General features: G+C 51.7%; 3 protein-coding genes across 3 annotated transcripts; 2 read left to right on the forward strand and 1 right to left on the reverse strand.

Annotated features, from left to right (window-relative positions):
- Nucleotides 1-1,102: 1,102 nt before the first annotated feature.
- NCLIV_014480 (hypothetical protein) lies at nt 1,103-10,807 on the reverse strand (the record flags this gene model as incomplete). The annotated part of the gene is made up of 15 exons (XM_003881638.1): nt 1,103-2,661; nt 3,464-3,575; nt 4,096-4,155; nt 4,582-4,761; nt 5,295-5,446; nt 5,732-5,805; nt 6,452-6,648; nt 6,916-7,151; nt 7,385-7,466; nt 7,714-7,797; nt 8,294-8,343; nt 8,569-8,742; nt 9,345-9,441; nt 10,270-10,404; nt 10,598-10,807. The coding sequence occupies 15 exons, from the start codon at nt 10,805-10,807 to the stop codon at nt 1,103-1,105; spliced, it is 3,402 nt and encodes a 1,133-aa protein (XP_003881687.1).
- A 1,727-nt stretch (nt 10,808-12,534) lies between these two features.
- On the forward strand, nt 12,535-13,992 carry NCLIV_014490 (conserved hypothetical protein; the record flags this gene model as incomplete). The annotated part of the gene is made up of 5 exons (XM_003881639.1): nt 12,535-12,687; nt 12,950-13,069; nt 13,274-13,417; nt 13,605-13,684; nt 13,800-13,992. The coding sequence occupies 5 exons, from the start codon at nt 12,535-12,537 to the stop codon at nt 13,990-13,992; spliced, it is 690 nt and encodes a 229-aa protein (XP_003881688.1).
- An 838-nt stretch (nt 13,993-14,830) lies between these two features.
- NCLIV_014500 (putative glutathione s-transferase) lies at nt 14,831-16,187 on the forward strand (the record flags this gene model as incomplete). The annotated part of the gene is made up of 3 exons (XM_003881640.1): nt 14,831-15,228; nt 15,280-15,772; nt 15,945-16,187. 3 exons carry the CDS (start codon nt 14,831-14,833, stop codon nt 16,185-16,187), a joined length of 1,134 nt encoding a protein of 377 aa, XP_003881689.1.
- Nucleotides 16,188-16,702: the final 515 nt, after the last annotated feature.

Below are 16,702 nucleotides of genomic sequence, written 5' to 3' on the forward strand. Positions count from 1 at the left end.
CATATTTGGCACAGTTGACGTTTGTGCAAGGAGAGCAAGAGGGCAAACGTGTTGACGAGAGAAAGTAGGAGTGAACGGGAAAATCGACGGTGGATTATTAACCACGCAGTCACGCGGGGTCACTTGGAGAGGGTTTCTCTGCTCTAAATATCGCGCAAGTCACGAGATCTGACAGGCCTGTCAACACGCATTTGACTGCACAACTTGGTTCCCTTTCTGGCAGAACGGTGCGCATTTGTTCCGGTTTCATCAAGGCTTTTCATACCTCTATTTGGCTGTTTCTGCACGGGACGGGAGACCTTTGCCGTATCAGTGTGCTTGAAAACCAACGTCCCCGTGCATCGAGTTTGGAGTGGTTTGAAAGTTCTTGCGGTCGCGCACACGTGGCAGACACGCCCCCCCCCCCCTTCCCACAGAACGCAGAGACGGTTTCTAGTCTCGAAATTTGCACAGGAAAAGGAAACCTTTACAAACACTCAGGAGGAAGGAAAGAGGGTATGGCTACGAAGAGACATCACGAAACAGGCAAGCATAGTTCGACCAGAAAGTCTGTGCCGATATAAACAGCAAGGGGCGAAAACAGCTCTGTGGTGAGAGAAACGTCCTTTGGAAAAACAATGAAACCTTTGATCTCCAAGAAGACAATTGCAGACGTCATACTCCGCCCAAAATCGGCCACATTCGTCCGCAGGCTTCGCCGGAAGTTTTCTGTTTCCTTCTTTCTACCTTCCCAAGCCCGCAAGAGCTGAAACGCCAGGACAGATGACATGTAGCTGAATACGTACTGCCTTTGGAAACAGCTTTCGTTTTTGGCGCATATCCGAAGAAACAAAAAACCCTTCAAGAGTTTGCGGAATCCTTACCGCGACACGAGAGTGATATTGGCGACTGTTCGGTACCAAGTGCGACGCTTATTACGTAGTAGCGTCGACTTGGTGAACCGAGATTGAACTGCGTATAAGTTTGCTCATTTCGCATTACCTGGTTCCATTCGTGTATGTTTCCACTTACACATTCAGTATTTTTCTTCTGCCTCGTGTCTGTGGTTTTTCGTCTCGGGTATGCTTCTGCTGTTGGAGGCCCCTGGCCGTCTTTGCTCGCTCTATCGCATTGACGAACAATAGCGAGGATTTGTTTCCCCCATACGAGTCTCTTCGTGTTCCTCGATTTCCACACTGGGAAGCGTCGAGAAACTTGCTTCAGTGTATTTTTCATCGAGTGTTTCAGGTCGATTTGCCACTGCCGTTGTGAGGGCCCGTCGAGTTGTCGGTGGTGTGTCTCCTCCATCCTTTTCCTTTAGTGTATAGGATTCGTCTTCTTCCTCGTCCTGTCCCTCCTCTTCGTTATCCGTTTTGGCGTCTGCTTGTGTTTGCTGCTTCTTCTTCGAAGGCTTCTCGTTCTTCCCCTTCGTCTTCGATGCTTGTTTATTTAGTGCATCTTCTCTCTCTCTGGATTCCGCTTCGCATCCCGCCTCTTCACTGCCGTCTTGGTCTGCGCCGTGTCCCCTCTGTTTTTTCAGGAGCTTTTTCATCTTCCCTGCCACGCCAACGACCCGAACCTTTGGGCGTTCTTTTGCAGTTGCCTCGATGCCCTCTTCCTTCATTTTGACCGGCTTTTGCCTGCGTATAAGCCCCGTATTGTCTTCTCCGTCTTTGGTCGGGGGCGAATCAGAGCCTGCTTTACCTGGGTGTCTCCGCTGCTGTCCGTCTAGCTCTGTTTCGAGATGTTTCTGACTGTTGTCTCCCTCACGAACGGCGACTCTGTCCGGAACCTGACTCCTGCCGTGCTGAGTCGTGTTCTTGTCGTGTTCTCCCAGAGAGACTGCTGCGGTTGGAACGTGTGGCTGATCCGGTTCGCTGTAGGTTCGGTGCGTATCCCACCCGTTTCCTTCTGCCTTCTCTTGACTAACCCCCTCCTTCGCTATTGTAAACGCCTGTTGCCGCCGTCGCCGCTCAGCCTCCCGTTGGTCCTTCTTGATCGGGCGGTTTGATTTCGTGACTTCAGAAGTAGATGCGTCGTTGTCGTGGGGATCCGCAGGCGAGGACTGCGGCCAGTCGACCTCACTTTTGTTCGGCATCTTGCGTCTGTCTTTCTGGGGCACATTTGCGCCTGCTTCTCCGGCCCCATTTTCTGGTATCCCTGTGGCAGCCTGCTGTCGATATTCCTTTTTTCTCTGTTTCTTTGTCTGTTTGCGCAAATCTCGTTTTTCCTTCTTGCTCAACTTTCCCGCGTGGCGTGCTGCCTGTCCGGCGAACAGGGACGTTTCCGTGGTATTTTCTTTTTCAGACTTTTTCGCGTTGTTCCGGGTACCCTTCGTCGTCTCGTCGGAGCACGACTGCGCCGCAGTGGGATGAGCCGCCACGTCCGTGTCTTCTTCCTTCCTTTTTTTCCCCTTCCGCCGCCCAAAGGAGGCTACTGCTGTGGCGCCGGCTGCTGCTTTCGTAAAGGCTCCAGCGAGTAGTCTTCTCTGAGGTTGTTTCGCATTCGTGTTTCGAGGCCGTGTGTCGTGTGACTGAGAAGTACTTGTTTCAGGCATTTTCTCCAGGGTAGGCGTTTTTTGTGCCTTTCGCTTTCCGATAATCTTCACTTTCGGCATTTTCAGGCGCTTGGCATTGCCTGCAGCCTCTGGACTTCGTATTTTCTTTTTCAAGTTCATGGCGCCTGTGCGGCGACCCAAACACGCGGCACTCGCAGAGCAACAGCGTCCGCTTACTTTCTGCAGACTTGTGGACAGACTGCCACCCACCCGGCTGCAGCAGCGGAGAACAACTCCGCATTTTGCTGCGAGGCAGCGCGAGCAGGCCCGGCACGATGTCCGGAGTAGACGAGTGAACGTCCCGCACGCTTTTACTAGGCATGAACAGTATTTTCGCATACAGAAGGCAAAAGCGGCAAGGAATCGCCGTGCAAACCCACAGAAACAGTGAATCCCGACGCGCAGGAAAGGCAAGAGGAAGGGGCCGAAGAAGAAGAGAAGGACACCTGCCACAACGATTGCAAGGATCGACAAAATCGTCGCCTTCAAGGCCGCGAAACACGTCCGAACTGCCAACAGCCAAGCACAGAAAACACAAGAAAATGCAGGTTGAGGAAACGTGAGTGCCTCCGGAAGAGGGAAAAAGTCGCCGGAGAAAGAAGAGGGAAACAGATTGCTGGAACAGCTTCGACGCGCGTGCAGCATTTCGCCAGGGGTTCATGACTTTCACTGATCATGGCCGTTCGCTCACACAGTCAACCTGTGCTGGTCTCCTGGGTGAATGGCGAAACACGTGGGCGTTTGTGGGGAAGAAATGCGCACACACTGTACCTAAAATGGTCTTGTAGCTTTGTGCGAAAACGGAGGTTCTGCGGCTGCCGAGATCTGACAAACAGATACTAGGCGGTAAGGCCTCCTGGCACCTCAGATGTTGCATACGTGAGTGGTAACTAAATGCCTCTTCGCAGCGGGGCATCGCGCTCTTACATCTGAATAGGAGGCAGACGCCATTATACCAGCTGCAGGGGCATACACTGCCTCCTGATGGGCGTGAAATACCGAAGAAACGCTCGAAATTCGACAGACCGTCTTTGTCTTCCTGCCAGCACACAGAAATGTTCAGCAAAGGCGCTTAAGATAAGCCCCCGTACGGCCCTTGAAGGATCTGAGATACCGCTCCCCCGTTCCCTCCATTCCGTTGCTTCATCTCGTCTGCCAGCGACTCTGAAAAAAAGGCTCGCGGCCAGGGGTAGCGAGACAGAGTCACTTCTAACCACTACACGCAAGACCGTGAACCTTCGGCCACCCGTGGCCTCTGAAAAGACTTACACGGGAACGAGATTTATCGTGCACGTTTTCCCTCGTGTCGGGAGTCTCAGTGGAGGAGATGTTGGGAAATAGCTCAATCGGTGTATTGCAAGTCGCAGCAGGTCTGTTCCGACCATCGCTAGGAAGACGATAAGTCAGACTGCCGAATCGAACAGACGCTCCTTCAACTGGAAGAAGCCGAACACATCATGTGACGCGCGAGGAGAAAAGGAGTCCTCGTGCTCAAGAGTGGTGTGTCCAGGGGTACCGGGTCAGAGTGAGGCAGCACGGCACCCTTGTAAGCGCCTTACGAGGTACGTTTTGTTGACATGGACTTCTCCAACGCTCTCGTAAGGCAAGAAGACCATCTCCTGCTCACAGAAAAGCATAACATCGGGTTATTTGAGTTTTTGCTTCGAGGCTGCATCTTGAGTTTTGTAGAGGGAGTAGCCATCTGTGTGTCGAAACCCCGCGCTGCACATTCGTCTCCAGACGAGCCGCCAGATTTCACGCTCGTCACTCCGACACCGCCCAGAGCCTATGCGCCGTTTAGCAGCCGGATCGAAGTGACGAGTGCCCGAGCAAGCCCCAAGCTATCGGACGCCACAGCGAAACGGCGCCGTGGTACCGAGACACTTTTCGGGTATTCCGCGAAACGAATTCGCAAGAATGCACGGCATGGTGGGGCATGAACGGGAAAGCCGTTCAACGACTGGAGACGCTGTGCGCAAGCTGAGTCGTGAATCCGGAGATCTTCTGTGGGCAGCGTAATATAGCCACAACAGCAGAGATGTTACCTGAGCATCTCGCGTTGTCACATTGAATGTCTGTTGGTCGAGCATGAGATGCTGGGCGTCGTACAGCTTCATGAAACATGTGACACTAAGACCGCTCGAAGAAAGCGTTCTGAAGGTTAGCGTGAAAACAACCGTCTCGTCAGCAGGCACGGTTGTCCGAATTGGTGTAATGGGGTTTACCTGCAGCCACAAGGAGCATGCACTAGCAGAGACGTCTTGCCTCCAACTTTGAAAGTGTTTTCGTGTGTCAAGAATCCAGCGACAGACGCGACGTTTTCGATGGCGCCTACAGATCGTGAACCCCGGTTCGTCAGTCGTCAAACCAAGCGGAGGCCTGCAAACATCGGCTTCGATTCTTATTTAGATCCTTTCAACGCGCAAGTCGGAAAATCCTTCACACATGATATTGCAGCAAACAGTCTAGAAACTGTCCTGGTATGGTGCGGCAAGAAAGGGAAAAAGTTGTCAGGTTAGTGTCACAGGAGTCCCGGTTGTGTGGCGAACATACCGTCCGTCGGCAAGAAAAGGGAATCTGCTTTTCTAAGCGTAAACATCTCGGTGCATTCCGCTCTGTGGCGGTGGCTTGCGTACTCTTGAACTAGTTGAATGGCAGTCTCCAGCTTTTGAACGGAACTGCTCTCGGTGACTTCTCCGAAAAAAAAGTTCTAGTCAGCCCACCCGACATCCCAGGGTGACCCAGTACCGTTCCTTACGTCGATGGTGCGCTCCTTTGTGTCTGAATCAATGCAGAAGGGTACCTCCACTGCGAACGCTGCATCTTCGTTTCCTGAGCGGACCACGGTATTCAACAAGTGAGCCATAGTTGCGGGGTGGGTGGTGCTTGAGACGCACATGTCGACCACAGCTACGCAGACGCAGAATGACTGTAAGACGGGGCGCTGAATCGGCCGCTTTGACTCTTGCGCGAGTACAGCCATCTACGTGAGGTTCTGACAGCCCGCCTCTACACGGAGAGAAGCAGGTGAGGAAGGCGCATCACCGCCGTTGGCCTCTGAAGGTAACCTCTCCCGGTGTTTCTTCGTTGTCCTTTTGAGTTTTTTGGCCACGAGCCTCACGACGAGGATAAAAGGAAACCAAGCTGCCGAGCCGCACGCTCTGCTGCCATAGAGGCCGTGAGCTGTCGTTGTACCTGAATTCCAAACGTATGCTTTGAGCGGACACCCGCCAATGCTGCTGGAGGCGCATGCGTCGAGCTGAGGTACTCTGAGGACACGAAGCAGCGAGACGGAAAGCAGCCTGTGGCCGCGGGGATGCAGACGCAGCCGAGACTGCCACGAAAACTATAAGCAAATCGCCTACCTCCTCCAATGGCTTCTGGGTGAGGAAACAGGTCACCGAGACGCCTGCTGAATCACGGACCCGCGGTGCCATTCTATGACCGTCTTGGCTCTAATGCCACCAAAGGTGGACATCTGGCTAGACCACCGTGTGGAAATAGCCGGGCCAAACACACCAGGAGAGATCGATTGTAGCGCAGAGTGCTAGGAGCGATCTCTCGAGAGGCAAAACTGTCGTTCTGAACTCGATGAATGCAGTCCGTTAAACTAAGTGTGCATGCATGATGCGTCTGCTCAAACGTATCCTCCGATTCAAGTAACCGAATCCGCTCCTGACAAGACCGCCGTGTAAGAGGCTGCCAGCTGGGGCTGACAGGACTTATCTCCATAGAGAGCGATGCTTGTGGGATCGTCAGAGCACCGTCGAAATTCTCAAGATACACAAGGCGTTAAGCAACCTGAAAGTGGTGACAGCGAGCGTCGGAAGGATCTTCCGATGTTCCTCTGAGCGCCGCAGGCCTGTACACACTTGCGTAGTACGATCAGGCCCCATCCTCGCTACGGTGTCTTACTCGATGAAGGTAATATGGCCAGGTGATGTCGCCCTCAGCCAGGTGACATCGTTTGCATCCATCTCGAAACGGATGTCTGAGTAGTGCTGCTCTCCGAAATCATAACCCAGATAGTGTCTCGTGCCTGCCGACGAAAGACTTGTTGCGTTCATTGGGTCCGGCGCATATCGAGGAAAGCCGCCGAACTCTCGTTTCAGCTGAAAAGTCAGAGGACAGGTGTGTAGTTCGTTTGCAGGCGCAGCTGTTCAGCTGGAATTTTTGGTATCCAAATCCAGCATCAGTACTCCTGTGCCACCGTGATTGAAAAACAAAGCTGAGACAAGGACGCAGGCTTCCCTTTAACAACAAAATCTCGTGTAAAAAACCGCCGGGGCTATCACTTTGAGGAAGTCGATGCCACAAACGTCCAGGCAGAACAGGGAAAAGGCCTGGCTTTGGTCTACCACTTGGACTTGTGAGCTCACTGCGTATAATGGCGCTAGATTTTGCTCGATTCGCAGCCTGTCGACCTCCTTGAACTTCCGAAGCTGTCCGGTGATACAACTCCCAGGTAGCAAATAGCAGAATTCTCCCCTCATGTCTCCCCATCGATCAAGGCCAGTGCCAACTTTGTCGCATTCATAACCCGTCACGGAAACGTAGTCCTTGTCCAAGATGACGGCGTGCTTTAAGCACGACTTGGTGTTGCAATACACAGAACCTGGGAAACATGAGAGGATGCCAAGTGTAGCACTGCTTGACCACTCGTGCAGTCCACAGAGGGTGAGTCGTCGATTTCGCTTCAGAAAGAAATTCTACCCCGGGTGAGGCACTGCACTTCTCTCGCAGAGCGTTCGCTGAGAGCTTTCCCCCAATGCCTAGAAGAGCGGCGATAAGGATCGGTTCTTTGCGGAGAGTGCTGTGAAGATGGAAGCGGCTTCGCCCTGAACCCACCTTGTTGGCACAGCCTCCACAAGTGAGGATCATCTTCGGTAACTCCCCACTCTGCTGGGTCCGACTCGGTTGAACATCCGTACTGTGAAAAACACACGTTGATCGAGATTGTAATACCGAAGGCGTGACACGTCTCACATTTTCTGGTGGGGAGAGGGAGATCCCGTATCAGTGAAAGAGCGATTTGAAAGAGAATGGTTCTCGTCTATGGCGGAAATTCGGAGTACAAGCACAGCATCTTTCGTAGGAAGTTGCAAAGCTCCAACTTGTCCTGTTGCCCCTTCTCCCATGTAGCATTCGTGACATGTAAGGTTGAGTTTCCCTCGTACCTCAAGCTTAGATTCCTTCACCCAAGGATGCTCTGGAGGCCAAGAAGGAATGAATAAGAATTTGCCCGCAAGTACATTTGTGACCTGCAACGACGAGCGCAGCCTTTACAATCACAGAATTCTGAAGGTGTGCTGTGCAGTCGGTCAGGGAGCTCCTGAGAATGGGAACCGTGGCAAGCCTGCGCTGACCCGGTTGACTCCACTTATGAGATACAGACAACCAAGTCCTTTATGATTGTTGTACACCACCACCCCAGTGGACTGTTTAAGACAGCTAAAAGTGTTGGATTTCAATATCCTACTACTGTAAGGTTATTCCACATCGGTTATGTTCTAGGCGTAAAATATATGGATTACTGCTATCACTCGTATTAACAGCGAGAGAAAACTACTACTCAGATGCTAGTATGATCAGTACCACCGTACTGGGAGCGATAGTCTCTGAGGGTATCACATTATAAGTAGATATTGTCTCTGTATAAATGACCCGCAGAAGGCCGCTCACGCGATGCTTACCGGAGCGCCGTCGCACGCGTCTGTGGAATCGCAAGGAAACCCGCAGTTCGCGCGTGGAACTCACCTCTTTCAAAGTGCCGTCGGACTCCAGGGAAAGGCGGATGTCAAACTCGGCTGCGCAAAACAGCCACAATATTCTTCTCTAGCCTCATCTGCGTATCTCTGAAGTCCATTACCACCACACAAGAGACCTGACAGTACCCCTCGGGCTAGGGCATCACCCCAGTAGCGGGACCGGAAACGACAATAGAAGATTCAGCGGCAGTGATATGGGTACATTGCCGCGCTTAGGAGTATTTGCCGTGCCTCTTTGAAGGTGCCGTTTCCGTTTCAGCTTACGGTCAAAAATTTCTGGTGTAGTGTAGTTCAGTGTGTAGATTCTGTCGGTGATGCCCAGGCGCTCGTGCTTCTCTCTTTCGCAGTCTCGGTCCAATGGAACAGTGCCGACTTCTTTCCCGGCTTCACACTGGTCATACAGGGTTTGAGACACCAGCTCCAGGGCCCGGGGCGGGGCTTCAGGAAAAACATCCACATGCATGTGAAACATTCATACCTGAGCCAGGCCCAGGAAGGCTTTTAAGCGCATCAGTGGGGCTGGCTCCAGTGCTCGCCTGAGGAATCACGTTGGTGGTAGTGTGAGGACCGCTAGAGAGCAGAGCTGGCGGTGAAGACGGCGTGCACAACAGCAGCAATCCCTGTGCTACCTGCACTCCACCGGCTGCGCGGCATCAGTAGAATGTCACGCATCTGCCCGCCCGGTGCCGCGACACACTTAGACTTTGCACTGGAGGTTAAGTCCGTCCGAAAAGACACATCAATCAGTTGCGAGCTCATCGTCTCACTACGATGTCACTTTACAGCGACACGGAGCGGTGTACCTGTGCCCGGCATTCGGGACGAAGATACGCCACTTGTATTGCTGTCGCATGGTCGTGTGACCTCTAATTTGCGCAGCAGCACAGCAGCCCTTTCTGTGATACATCACGAAAGAATCTTCCAAATGGTGAACAGATTCGTGGAAACAGGAAAGCATCTTGAGCTGAGAGCGTACAGAAAGCGACACCGTAGATGCTAGAAGACGCCGATATTATGTCGGCAATATCCGTAATACGTACTCCACCATCGCAGCTTGACTTCGACCGAGAAGCTCCACTCTTTCCCATCGCCGATGCGCAGCATGCTGTACCACGGCAATTCCGTTCGTGGGCAAGACTTGGTCACCCACAGGGAACGCGCGAACACAAGTTCTGCAGAGCATAGACCACGGCACACGCGTCCTCCGAACACTAGACACAGTGCAACTCTTCGCAAGTTGAAGCTTGCTAGCCTCTCGCCTTCCATGAAAGAGCATCAGAATTAAATACAGCGTTGCGCATATTAGGAAAGCCGAGGTCTCAGGGACCCACCGGCGTGAAGACTCCGTTCGGAGAGGTTCCAGGAGGGCCTGCTCTCTCCTCTGAATGGCTGATTTGTAGACCTGCCAGAGGCAGCTGGTATGTCCCTTACCAAACCAGTTGCAACGAAAGTTACCCCTCTTCATGTTGTTGATATGAGTGAAAGCCAGGACTTCGCTACACCAGCAACAGCGGCCGTGGGCCCATGAAAGGGGCTTTCCATGGGGGTGCACCGCCAGCTTCCCATCCTCAGAACATTTGGCGGTTGTGTCTTCGTAACAGAATTTTTCCGGCTGTCGGCCAGCCTCCCACCGGGAGTATTCATATATCTCTTCCCAATAATCGAAAGGTACCTCCTGTCACGAAGCCAGAACAGCACAAGGCACGAGTTGTCAACCTGTCTTGTGCGAATAGAGGGTGATTGGGATGTAACAGCCATCGTCTTAAGGAAGATTCGTGTTGGTGGCATTCTGACTGGCGTTAGCAGGTCATATCCTCTGATTTCGCGCGGTTGTACGAACTGAAGCCTGACTTGCTCCTCTTACAGACCTCGTATGTCCTCTGAGTGATGCCGAGGAAAATGTGCCAAGTCCAGAAGTCGCTTGGACGACTCCCTTCTTGGGCAGCTCGTACTCGATGCGCTTACCTTGATGTACTCTAAAGGTAATGATATTGTTACGGGAGTCTTTGTAATGGTCACAAGAAAACCGACATTTCCCACATCGGCGTAGGTCTTGTCCCTGGAATCGATGGTGCTTTGCGTGACATTAAACGAAAATTTCTATGAAAACAGTGCGCACGAACAGGGAATGGCAGCAGACACTTTTTTATTGTATCCGTTCTGCTTGCTACAGGGAAAAGCATGTGTGTGTATAGCTGGCACCGATACACAAGCCGGCCGGATTCTTGGCAAAATGAAATGGGCCTCTCTGTGCTAAACAGGAAACTCCCACTGCGGATCAAAACCGCCTTACCTCTTTGTTGGATATTCTCACAGTGCCTAGAATCGTATCTTTGCATTGGATCCGCCGCGGATCGTTCTGATCATAAGCGCCGTTGACCGTGCAGATCTGCTCTCTCGTGACAGCCTGAGGAATGCCGGCCTTCACGTCACTGTGACTGAAGATGGCGAGGAGCAGAACCGCCACTGACGCGGCCCTCCATCGCGGCGGTGGTGGCTCCATAAGGCCGGTTACAGGCGAATCAGTAAGGCATAGTTCCACAGGTTAACAGTAGCCGTAGGAGCTATTTCTGTGACACGTTCGACGTTACTCAGTGGCAGCCACGAAGAGCTGCAGCGATGCTTCGAGAGTGTGACAAAGACTTGATTACGGATCTGAGGAACCAAATTGCCTCTCAGAGGTGAAGTACAAAGAGTTAGGATTTGTGCTAGGTAGCAAGACCAGGTTACGCTTCACTGACTGAGGGCAGAATAGTAGGCTGTGCTTGTCTCATACCGGAACATTATGTGTACCGCAGTAGTACACTGATCTCAGCTGGCTATACGACCTGTTGCGCCTGGCGTACACCTCAGGGGGGAAGTAACCAACAAGGAGGCAGAGTGACATGGCGGCGCCTTTTCTGCAGGCGATGTCCTGTTAAAAGTGTTCCCTGATTGTTTGTAGACGTTGTCTCGCCCTTGACGGTGAAGTTCACGAGCTCGCTTGTCGTAACAAATGTACAGCCAAAGGGTCAACTGTTGCATTCCCGGTACTAGACTCATTCCCCCAAGAGACATTGCTCAGAACTAACGGATTTTCTGTGTTTACTCAAGGAGTTGTACGCCAGGACAACGATTTTTTTATTTTGTGTGAGCCTGGTGCTGAGCCTGGCCGTCGTCCTGGTGCGGTCAGCTCGACTGGTGCGTGCCGTCGCGTATGATGCGGGGCATTGGTGTGCTTCCTGCCACCGCAGAATATATTAGCTTCGCATCTCTGTCAGCTTCGTCATAGCTTTCAAAATGTCTCTCGATTTGGTTCCAGCAAATTTTGGCACGGCCTTAGAGGAGAAACTCAAGTGGCTTTTCCCACGAATGGATTGCGAGAACCTCAAGTGCAGTCCGGGCATCGTCCGCATGACGAATTCGCCTCGTTCGAACAGTCATGCGCCTCGCGAGCACGAAAGTACTGACATTTGGGCGGTCGCACAACTACATAGGAGGAAGATTTTGCTGTAAGAGGGGGCCAAAGAGTGAAAACAACTCATATTTGCTGGAATCACGGAGTGAGAAAAGTTGTCGCACCACTCACAAGCGCGAACACGCTGGCGTTGCGCTGTGCGTCGCTTAAACCATAGTGGCAGCGATGTCTCTCCCGGTAGACAACAATCGACAGTACGGCTCACCACGGCAGGCCGTTGACGCTAGATGCAGCTGGCACGCATGTGCGGTCCAAATTTGCCTTGCCGAAAAGCTCAGAATTTTTTCCCACTTTCAGGGCAACCTTTATCCTACGTGACCTCACGGAAGCCAGCATCTACGTTTTCCGCGAGAGAAGTGTGTTTCTCATCTCGTCCTTTCCAAAAAGAGTAGAAGAGGTGGACGGGGTAGCCTTACTGGCAGCTGTTGTCAATCGAACCCAGCCGATATATCAACGGTTACTCAGCCTGCCTTGATGGCGTGTTTCCGTGAATTCATTGACTAACCTATATCCCAGAGCGATGCTTTTCTCATCCTTTTGTATCCAGCACTGCATCTGTGCGCGTCTCTTAACACAGGGGTATTGTCACAGTCTTTCATCCCCTCATCCAGACCACCTCGGTTGTGCCGCCATCACTCCTCCGGAAACTGGGCATGGAATATGAGCTAGTTGATCTGACCCGTAGTCACCAGTGATATTGTTGCCGTAGCCCGGCGCCGGCAAGGTGTGTGAGCGAAGGGTCAACAAAGTTGATTGCGGTGGCAACCATCATCATGAGGATACACAACCAGTCACCCCCCCTCACGTACGAGAGCGGCCCCTTGGCTTGGTGGCAATGGCCTCTTGGTCTTCTCGATACTGTTCTTAGTGGATCTGAATCGCCTTCGGGCATAATGTCGAGGAAAGGAAGCAGCTTTATCGAACAGGTGAGCTGCTTCAGCTATGGAGTTGTGTGCGTGAAGAAACAAAAGGGCAACCTGGGTGCTGCAGCTTGAGTTACTCAGTTTCTTTCTCGGTCAAGGAGAGATGTGAGGAAATCGACTGATAAAGTTCCGTTGTGTGTAGATCTGATCAAGCGTCACTGAGTGGTGATGCGTGACTATTGTTGTGCCATACGCCTGTTGCGTTCTCGATATTCGTGCACCTTCACCAGGAGTTTTCACTGGTATGAGCGCTTTGTTGCCGCAGCTGTTGGCGACTACCCTATGCGCGGCGCTACTTTTCCTTCTCCTGAGGAAACTGCTAATTGATTACAAAGTTGAATTAATGTGGCAGCGGTTCGTGGAGGATCTGACGGATGCGCTTTCGGTAAGTTAGACCCGGAGCAGGTCACCGGGGCTGGGCTCTGGTTGTAAGACCGAAATCACTTACACAGATCTACACGGAGCAAATAGCTAACCAACTCAAATTGTCCCGCAACATTCACGATACCGTTCCCCTCATACACCGGAAGACACTCGTCGTTGTTTGAAATGAATTGCTCCTCTGGGTTCTTCTATTTTGTCTCTGCAGGCAGACGAGCTAGAGATCTCTAACATTCAGCACCTGATTCGTTCAGAGCTTTCTTCCCCGGAACTTAGCGGCAGGCTCCGCTCTCGTCATGGGTGTGAGCTATTTCGAACACTGAGGCTGCGACAAGACAAAATCTTGACCCAGGTAGGATATGCTGTATATACTGGAGCAGACGGGATAGCTGTAAAGAGAAACAGGAACATTTTCGATGTTAATTGCAGCCAGTAAACTTTCTGCAGAAAACTGGTGTTGTCAGTCACAAATCCGTCCACCCTTTTAGAGCGTTCAAGAGAAAACAAAACTCTTCAGTTGTGTCTTGTGGTCTTTTTAGGATTTCAATGCTGTTGCCTCGGAGGTCGCCGCACTCGGCGTGCCTGTAGATCTGGCAGTTTTAGGGGCTGAGACAAAAAGGTGAGACTGGATTGAGAGGATATGATGCAGTGTTTGCAGACCCTGAAGGATTTCTTGCCGTTGTGAGGCGCACTATTTTAACTGCCCAAACAATACTGTGTGTCTCTTGTCTCAGGCCGCGAACCAGGAGGCCAGATATTGCAAGAGGATCATCAAACATTTGTGGCTGGGCCCGAATGGGTACAGTGGCCAGGACGTTGTTGTTGCACGTCACGAGTGTCTGCCGTCTGTTTATGTACACCGTTCAAGAAGCTTCAGATATGATTTTCAACGATCCTGCGTCGAGTCTTGTGGTACTTTGTATTTGATGTCCTCCCCGCATCGTCAAGGCAGTATTTTCACGCTTGTGACATTTTTATTCATTTTTGGTTTCATTTCACTTTGTCTATCAAGGGACATGCAGTAAATGCTTGCCCGCATAACTGTGTCCTGGAAATGTCGGCGCAGTCAGGTACCAGCTTTTGACACCCGTGGTGCACGGGTGTGACAGTAATTTTCCTTGGAGGAAGCTAGGTGGTCGTGGGTGTGTTTATGTCGCCGCAAAGGCAGCAAAATGTTTTCTCCCGAACACAAGCAATGCAGCAGCGAGTGCCTTCTCGATCACATCCTTGTACAGTGTTCGATGATTGGACTCAGTGCCTCGAGTGGCGTCCCTCATACTAATGCTTTAATTTTGTCGTATGGGCTACGTGGTATACACAGTGGCGATGTAGCTGTGTTGGAGTCAACTGCATACTGGGGATCGCCATTCAAGAACTTGTAAGAGCCTTATCGTTTCAGGGAGGTCTTCCCTTACACGGAGTCGAACGGCGCTTGCTAGTCACGAACAAAATTGCTCAAAAAAGTTCGCTCTCTGGTCACGCGAGGCATCCCTCTCCGTGTTTGGTATGGGTAACACAGTGCAGCACTCCTGGTCACACACGCTTTGGAACCGGCTTGACTGACTTTGAATATTCAAGGTTGCGGCCCGTGCACACGAGGGCGGCAGGTGTATTTACACTTCACCTAAAGCGTTCGTCCCTGCACACGCTGCTTGTCAACGTGGTTCCGCCTGGGTCAACTGTAGGTGAACAGTGGAGTGTTTAGTTCCAGATCGTTGAAATTGCGTGATTAGCATTGCAGCTTCTCGGAATCCCAGTGTTTCCAATGGCAGACAAGAGGAATCCTCGTCGCAGGGCTTCTCTGCCCGGTATCGGACGACGGCGCCGACACGCTGAGGTGTGTATGGTGAAACACTTTGGTCTTCGCTGGCTTCTCGATTTCACAGTCACAAGTCCTTTTCTCCGGGGAGTGCGGCTTGATGCCGACGCCGTGGCAACCCTTGCTATCGTTTGTCAGCACCAACTGGAAGACGCTCTCGGGTCAACATCAACGGTAACGTCACGGAAAGTGACGTTCCCCGTCCCAGTTGACGACCTTCAGCCTGACGTTGAACTCCAACACAGACTCTCTCGCCTTGTTGCAAGATTCTACTCGGGCGTCGCCATCGGTCCCCCTCGTTCACTCAAGAAAGACATCTTGGTGTATCTGAAATGCAGGCAAGTGTTTTACCATATTGATTCATCAAGCAGATGTCTTGAGGCTCTCACTGACAGGGGATCCGCTGATGCAATTCGGCTGGTTCTGAATGACCAGTCTGTTCCGTACATGGAGTTTCACGTCGGGCGGTCCATTATGTCCGACACGTTCAAGGACGAGTTCGTTGCCGCGAGGCTCCCAGACAGCTTACCGTACTATTCAGACGGGGCTTGCGAAATGACTGGAGCGGGAACAGTTTTACGATATGTTGCAGCCAAGACGGGTTTAATGGGGAGGTCGCCGGCAGAAAGAGAGAAAATCGAGTCTATCATAGAATACGGCTTCTCTGTTCTTCAGTCACTGTGGAGGGCAGATTGTCAGTGCGGTGAGACACAGAGAATGAGCCAAGATCGAGCCAAAGCCAAGTTTGTCAAAGAAAAGCTCCTTCCAATTCTTCGAACTCTTAATGCTCTGGTGCCGACGAACGACGAAAGTGCCACACCAGCAGCCGCAGACTGCCAGTGGGAAGAGGAGAGTGCCTTTGCGACTCGGCGGCTACGGCCGACATGGGTAGAGGGTTGCGTAAGCATTTCAATTGATTGACGAGTAAGCGCAAATTGCCAAATTTTTTTCAGTTCTCCGTTGCCGATATCGTCATCTACTCCTGTGCTTCTTCTATTGTCCGGTACGTGCAATTGAATGTTCTGTTTCATGAGCCTCGCGCCTCATTGGTTTTTTAGAGAGTTCGGGCAGAGCATACTTCTGCCGTTTGTCAACGTTGCCAGGCATTCGGAAGCTGTCGAATGCTACAGACCAAACATCAAATCTTTCTCGGAATCGCCTCATCGTTATTGAAAGAGTGGGTTGCTTGTCGGCGATGGAACAATGCCACCAAAAAGCAGAAAGTGTTGTGTACTTTGTGGGAGATCGGGTCACTCTAAGAGTTGGTATTTCATCATTTTTCTTTCTGTACCTTAGTGTATGACAGCTTTGTGGCAAACCGATCCGAGCGTCATCTGATGGCACCCGGCCGCATCTGTATGGCATTACCAGCTTCACTGTAGTCACACAAGAATCCCTCACAATTGGGCCATTTCTCGATCACAAATAAGTTGCTGCCTTCGAAAGTTTGCAGAGTAGTTATTTATGGGGATGCTGTATCACTACACTTGGTAATCACTATCGCCGAGGTTCTGCTATCGATGATCCTGTTGCGCTGCAATAATTATCGCAAGTGGACTGACACCGAGTTGCTGGTGTGTAACACAGGCCAGAGAGCTGCGTGAAAAGTGGTCTACCTGCCAGTGAAAAGGAGCCAGAATTCCACTTGAATGCAGCAATTAAGGTCACGAATGAGGAAGGGTCTGATAGCGTGTGTTTTCACGGAAAAGGGAATCGTGTCCTGCGTTAAAAGGGTGATGCTCGTGGTAGACGAGAGGCGGTGCCCGAGCGCGGATCCTGCTTTCGCTGGTGGCTGCTCATAAAATATGGTTTGTATTA

Source organism: Neospora caninum, chromosome V (assembly GCF_000208865.1).
Source record: "Neospora caninum Liverpool complete genome, chromosome V".
Lineage (NCBI taxonomy): Eukaryota > Apicomplexa > Conoidasida > Eucoccidiorida > Sarcocystidae > Neospora > Neospora caninum.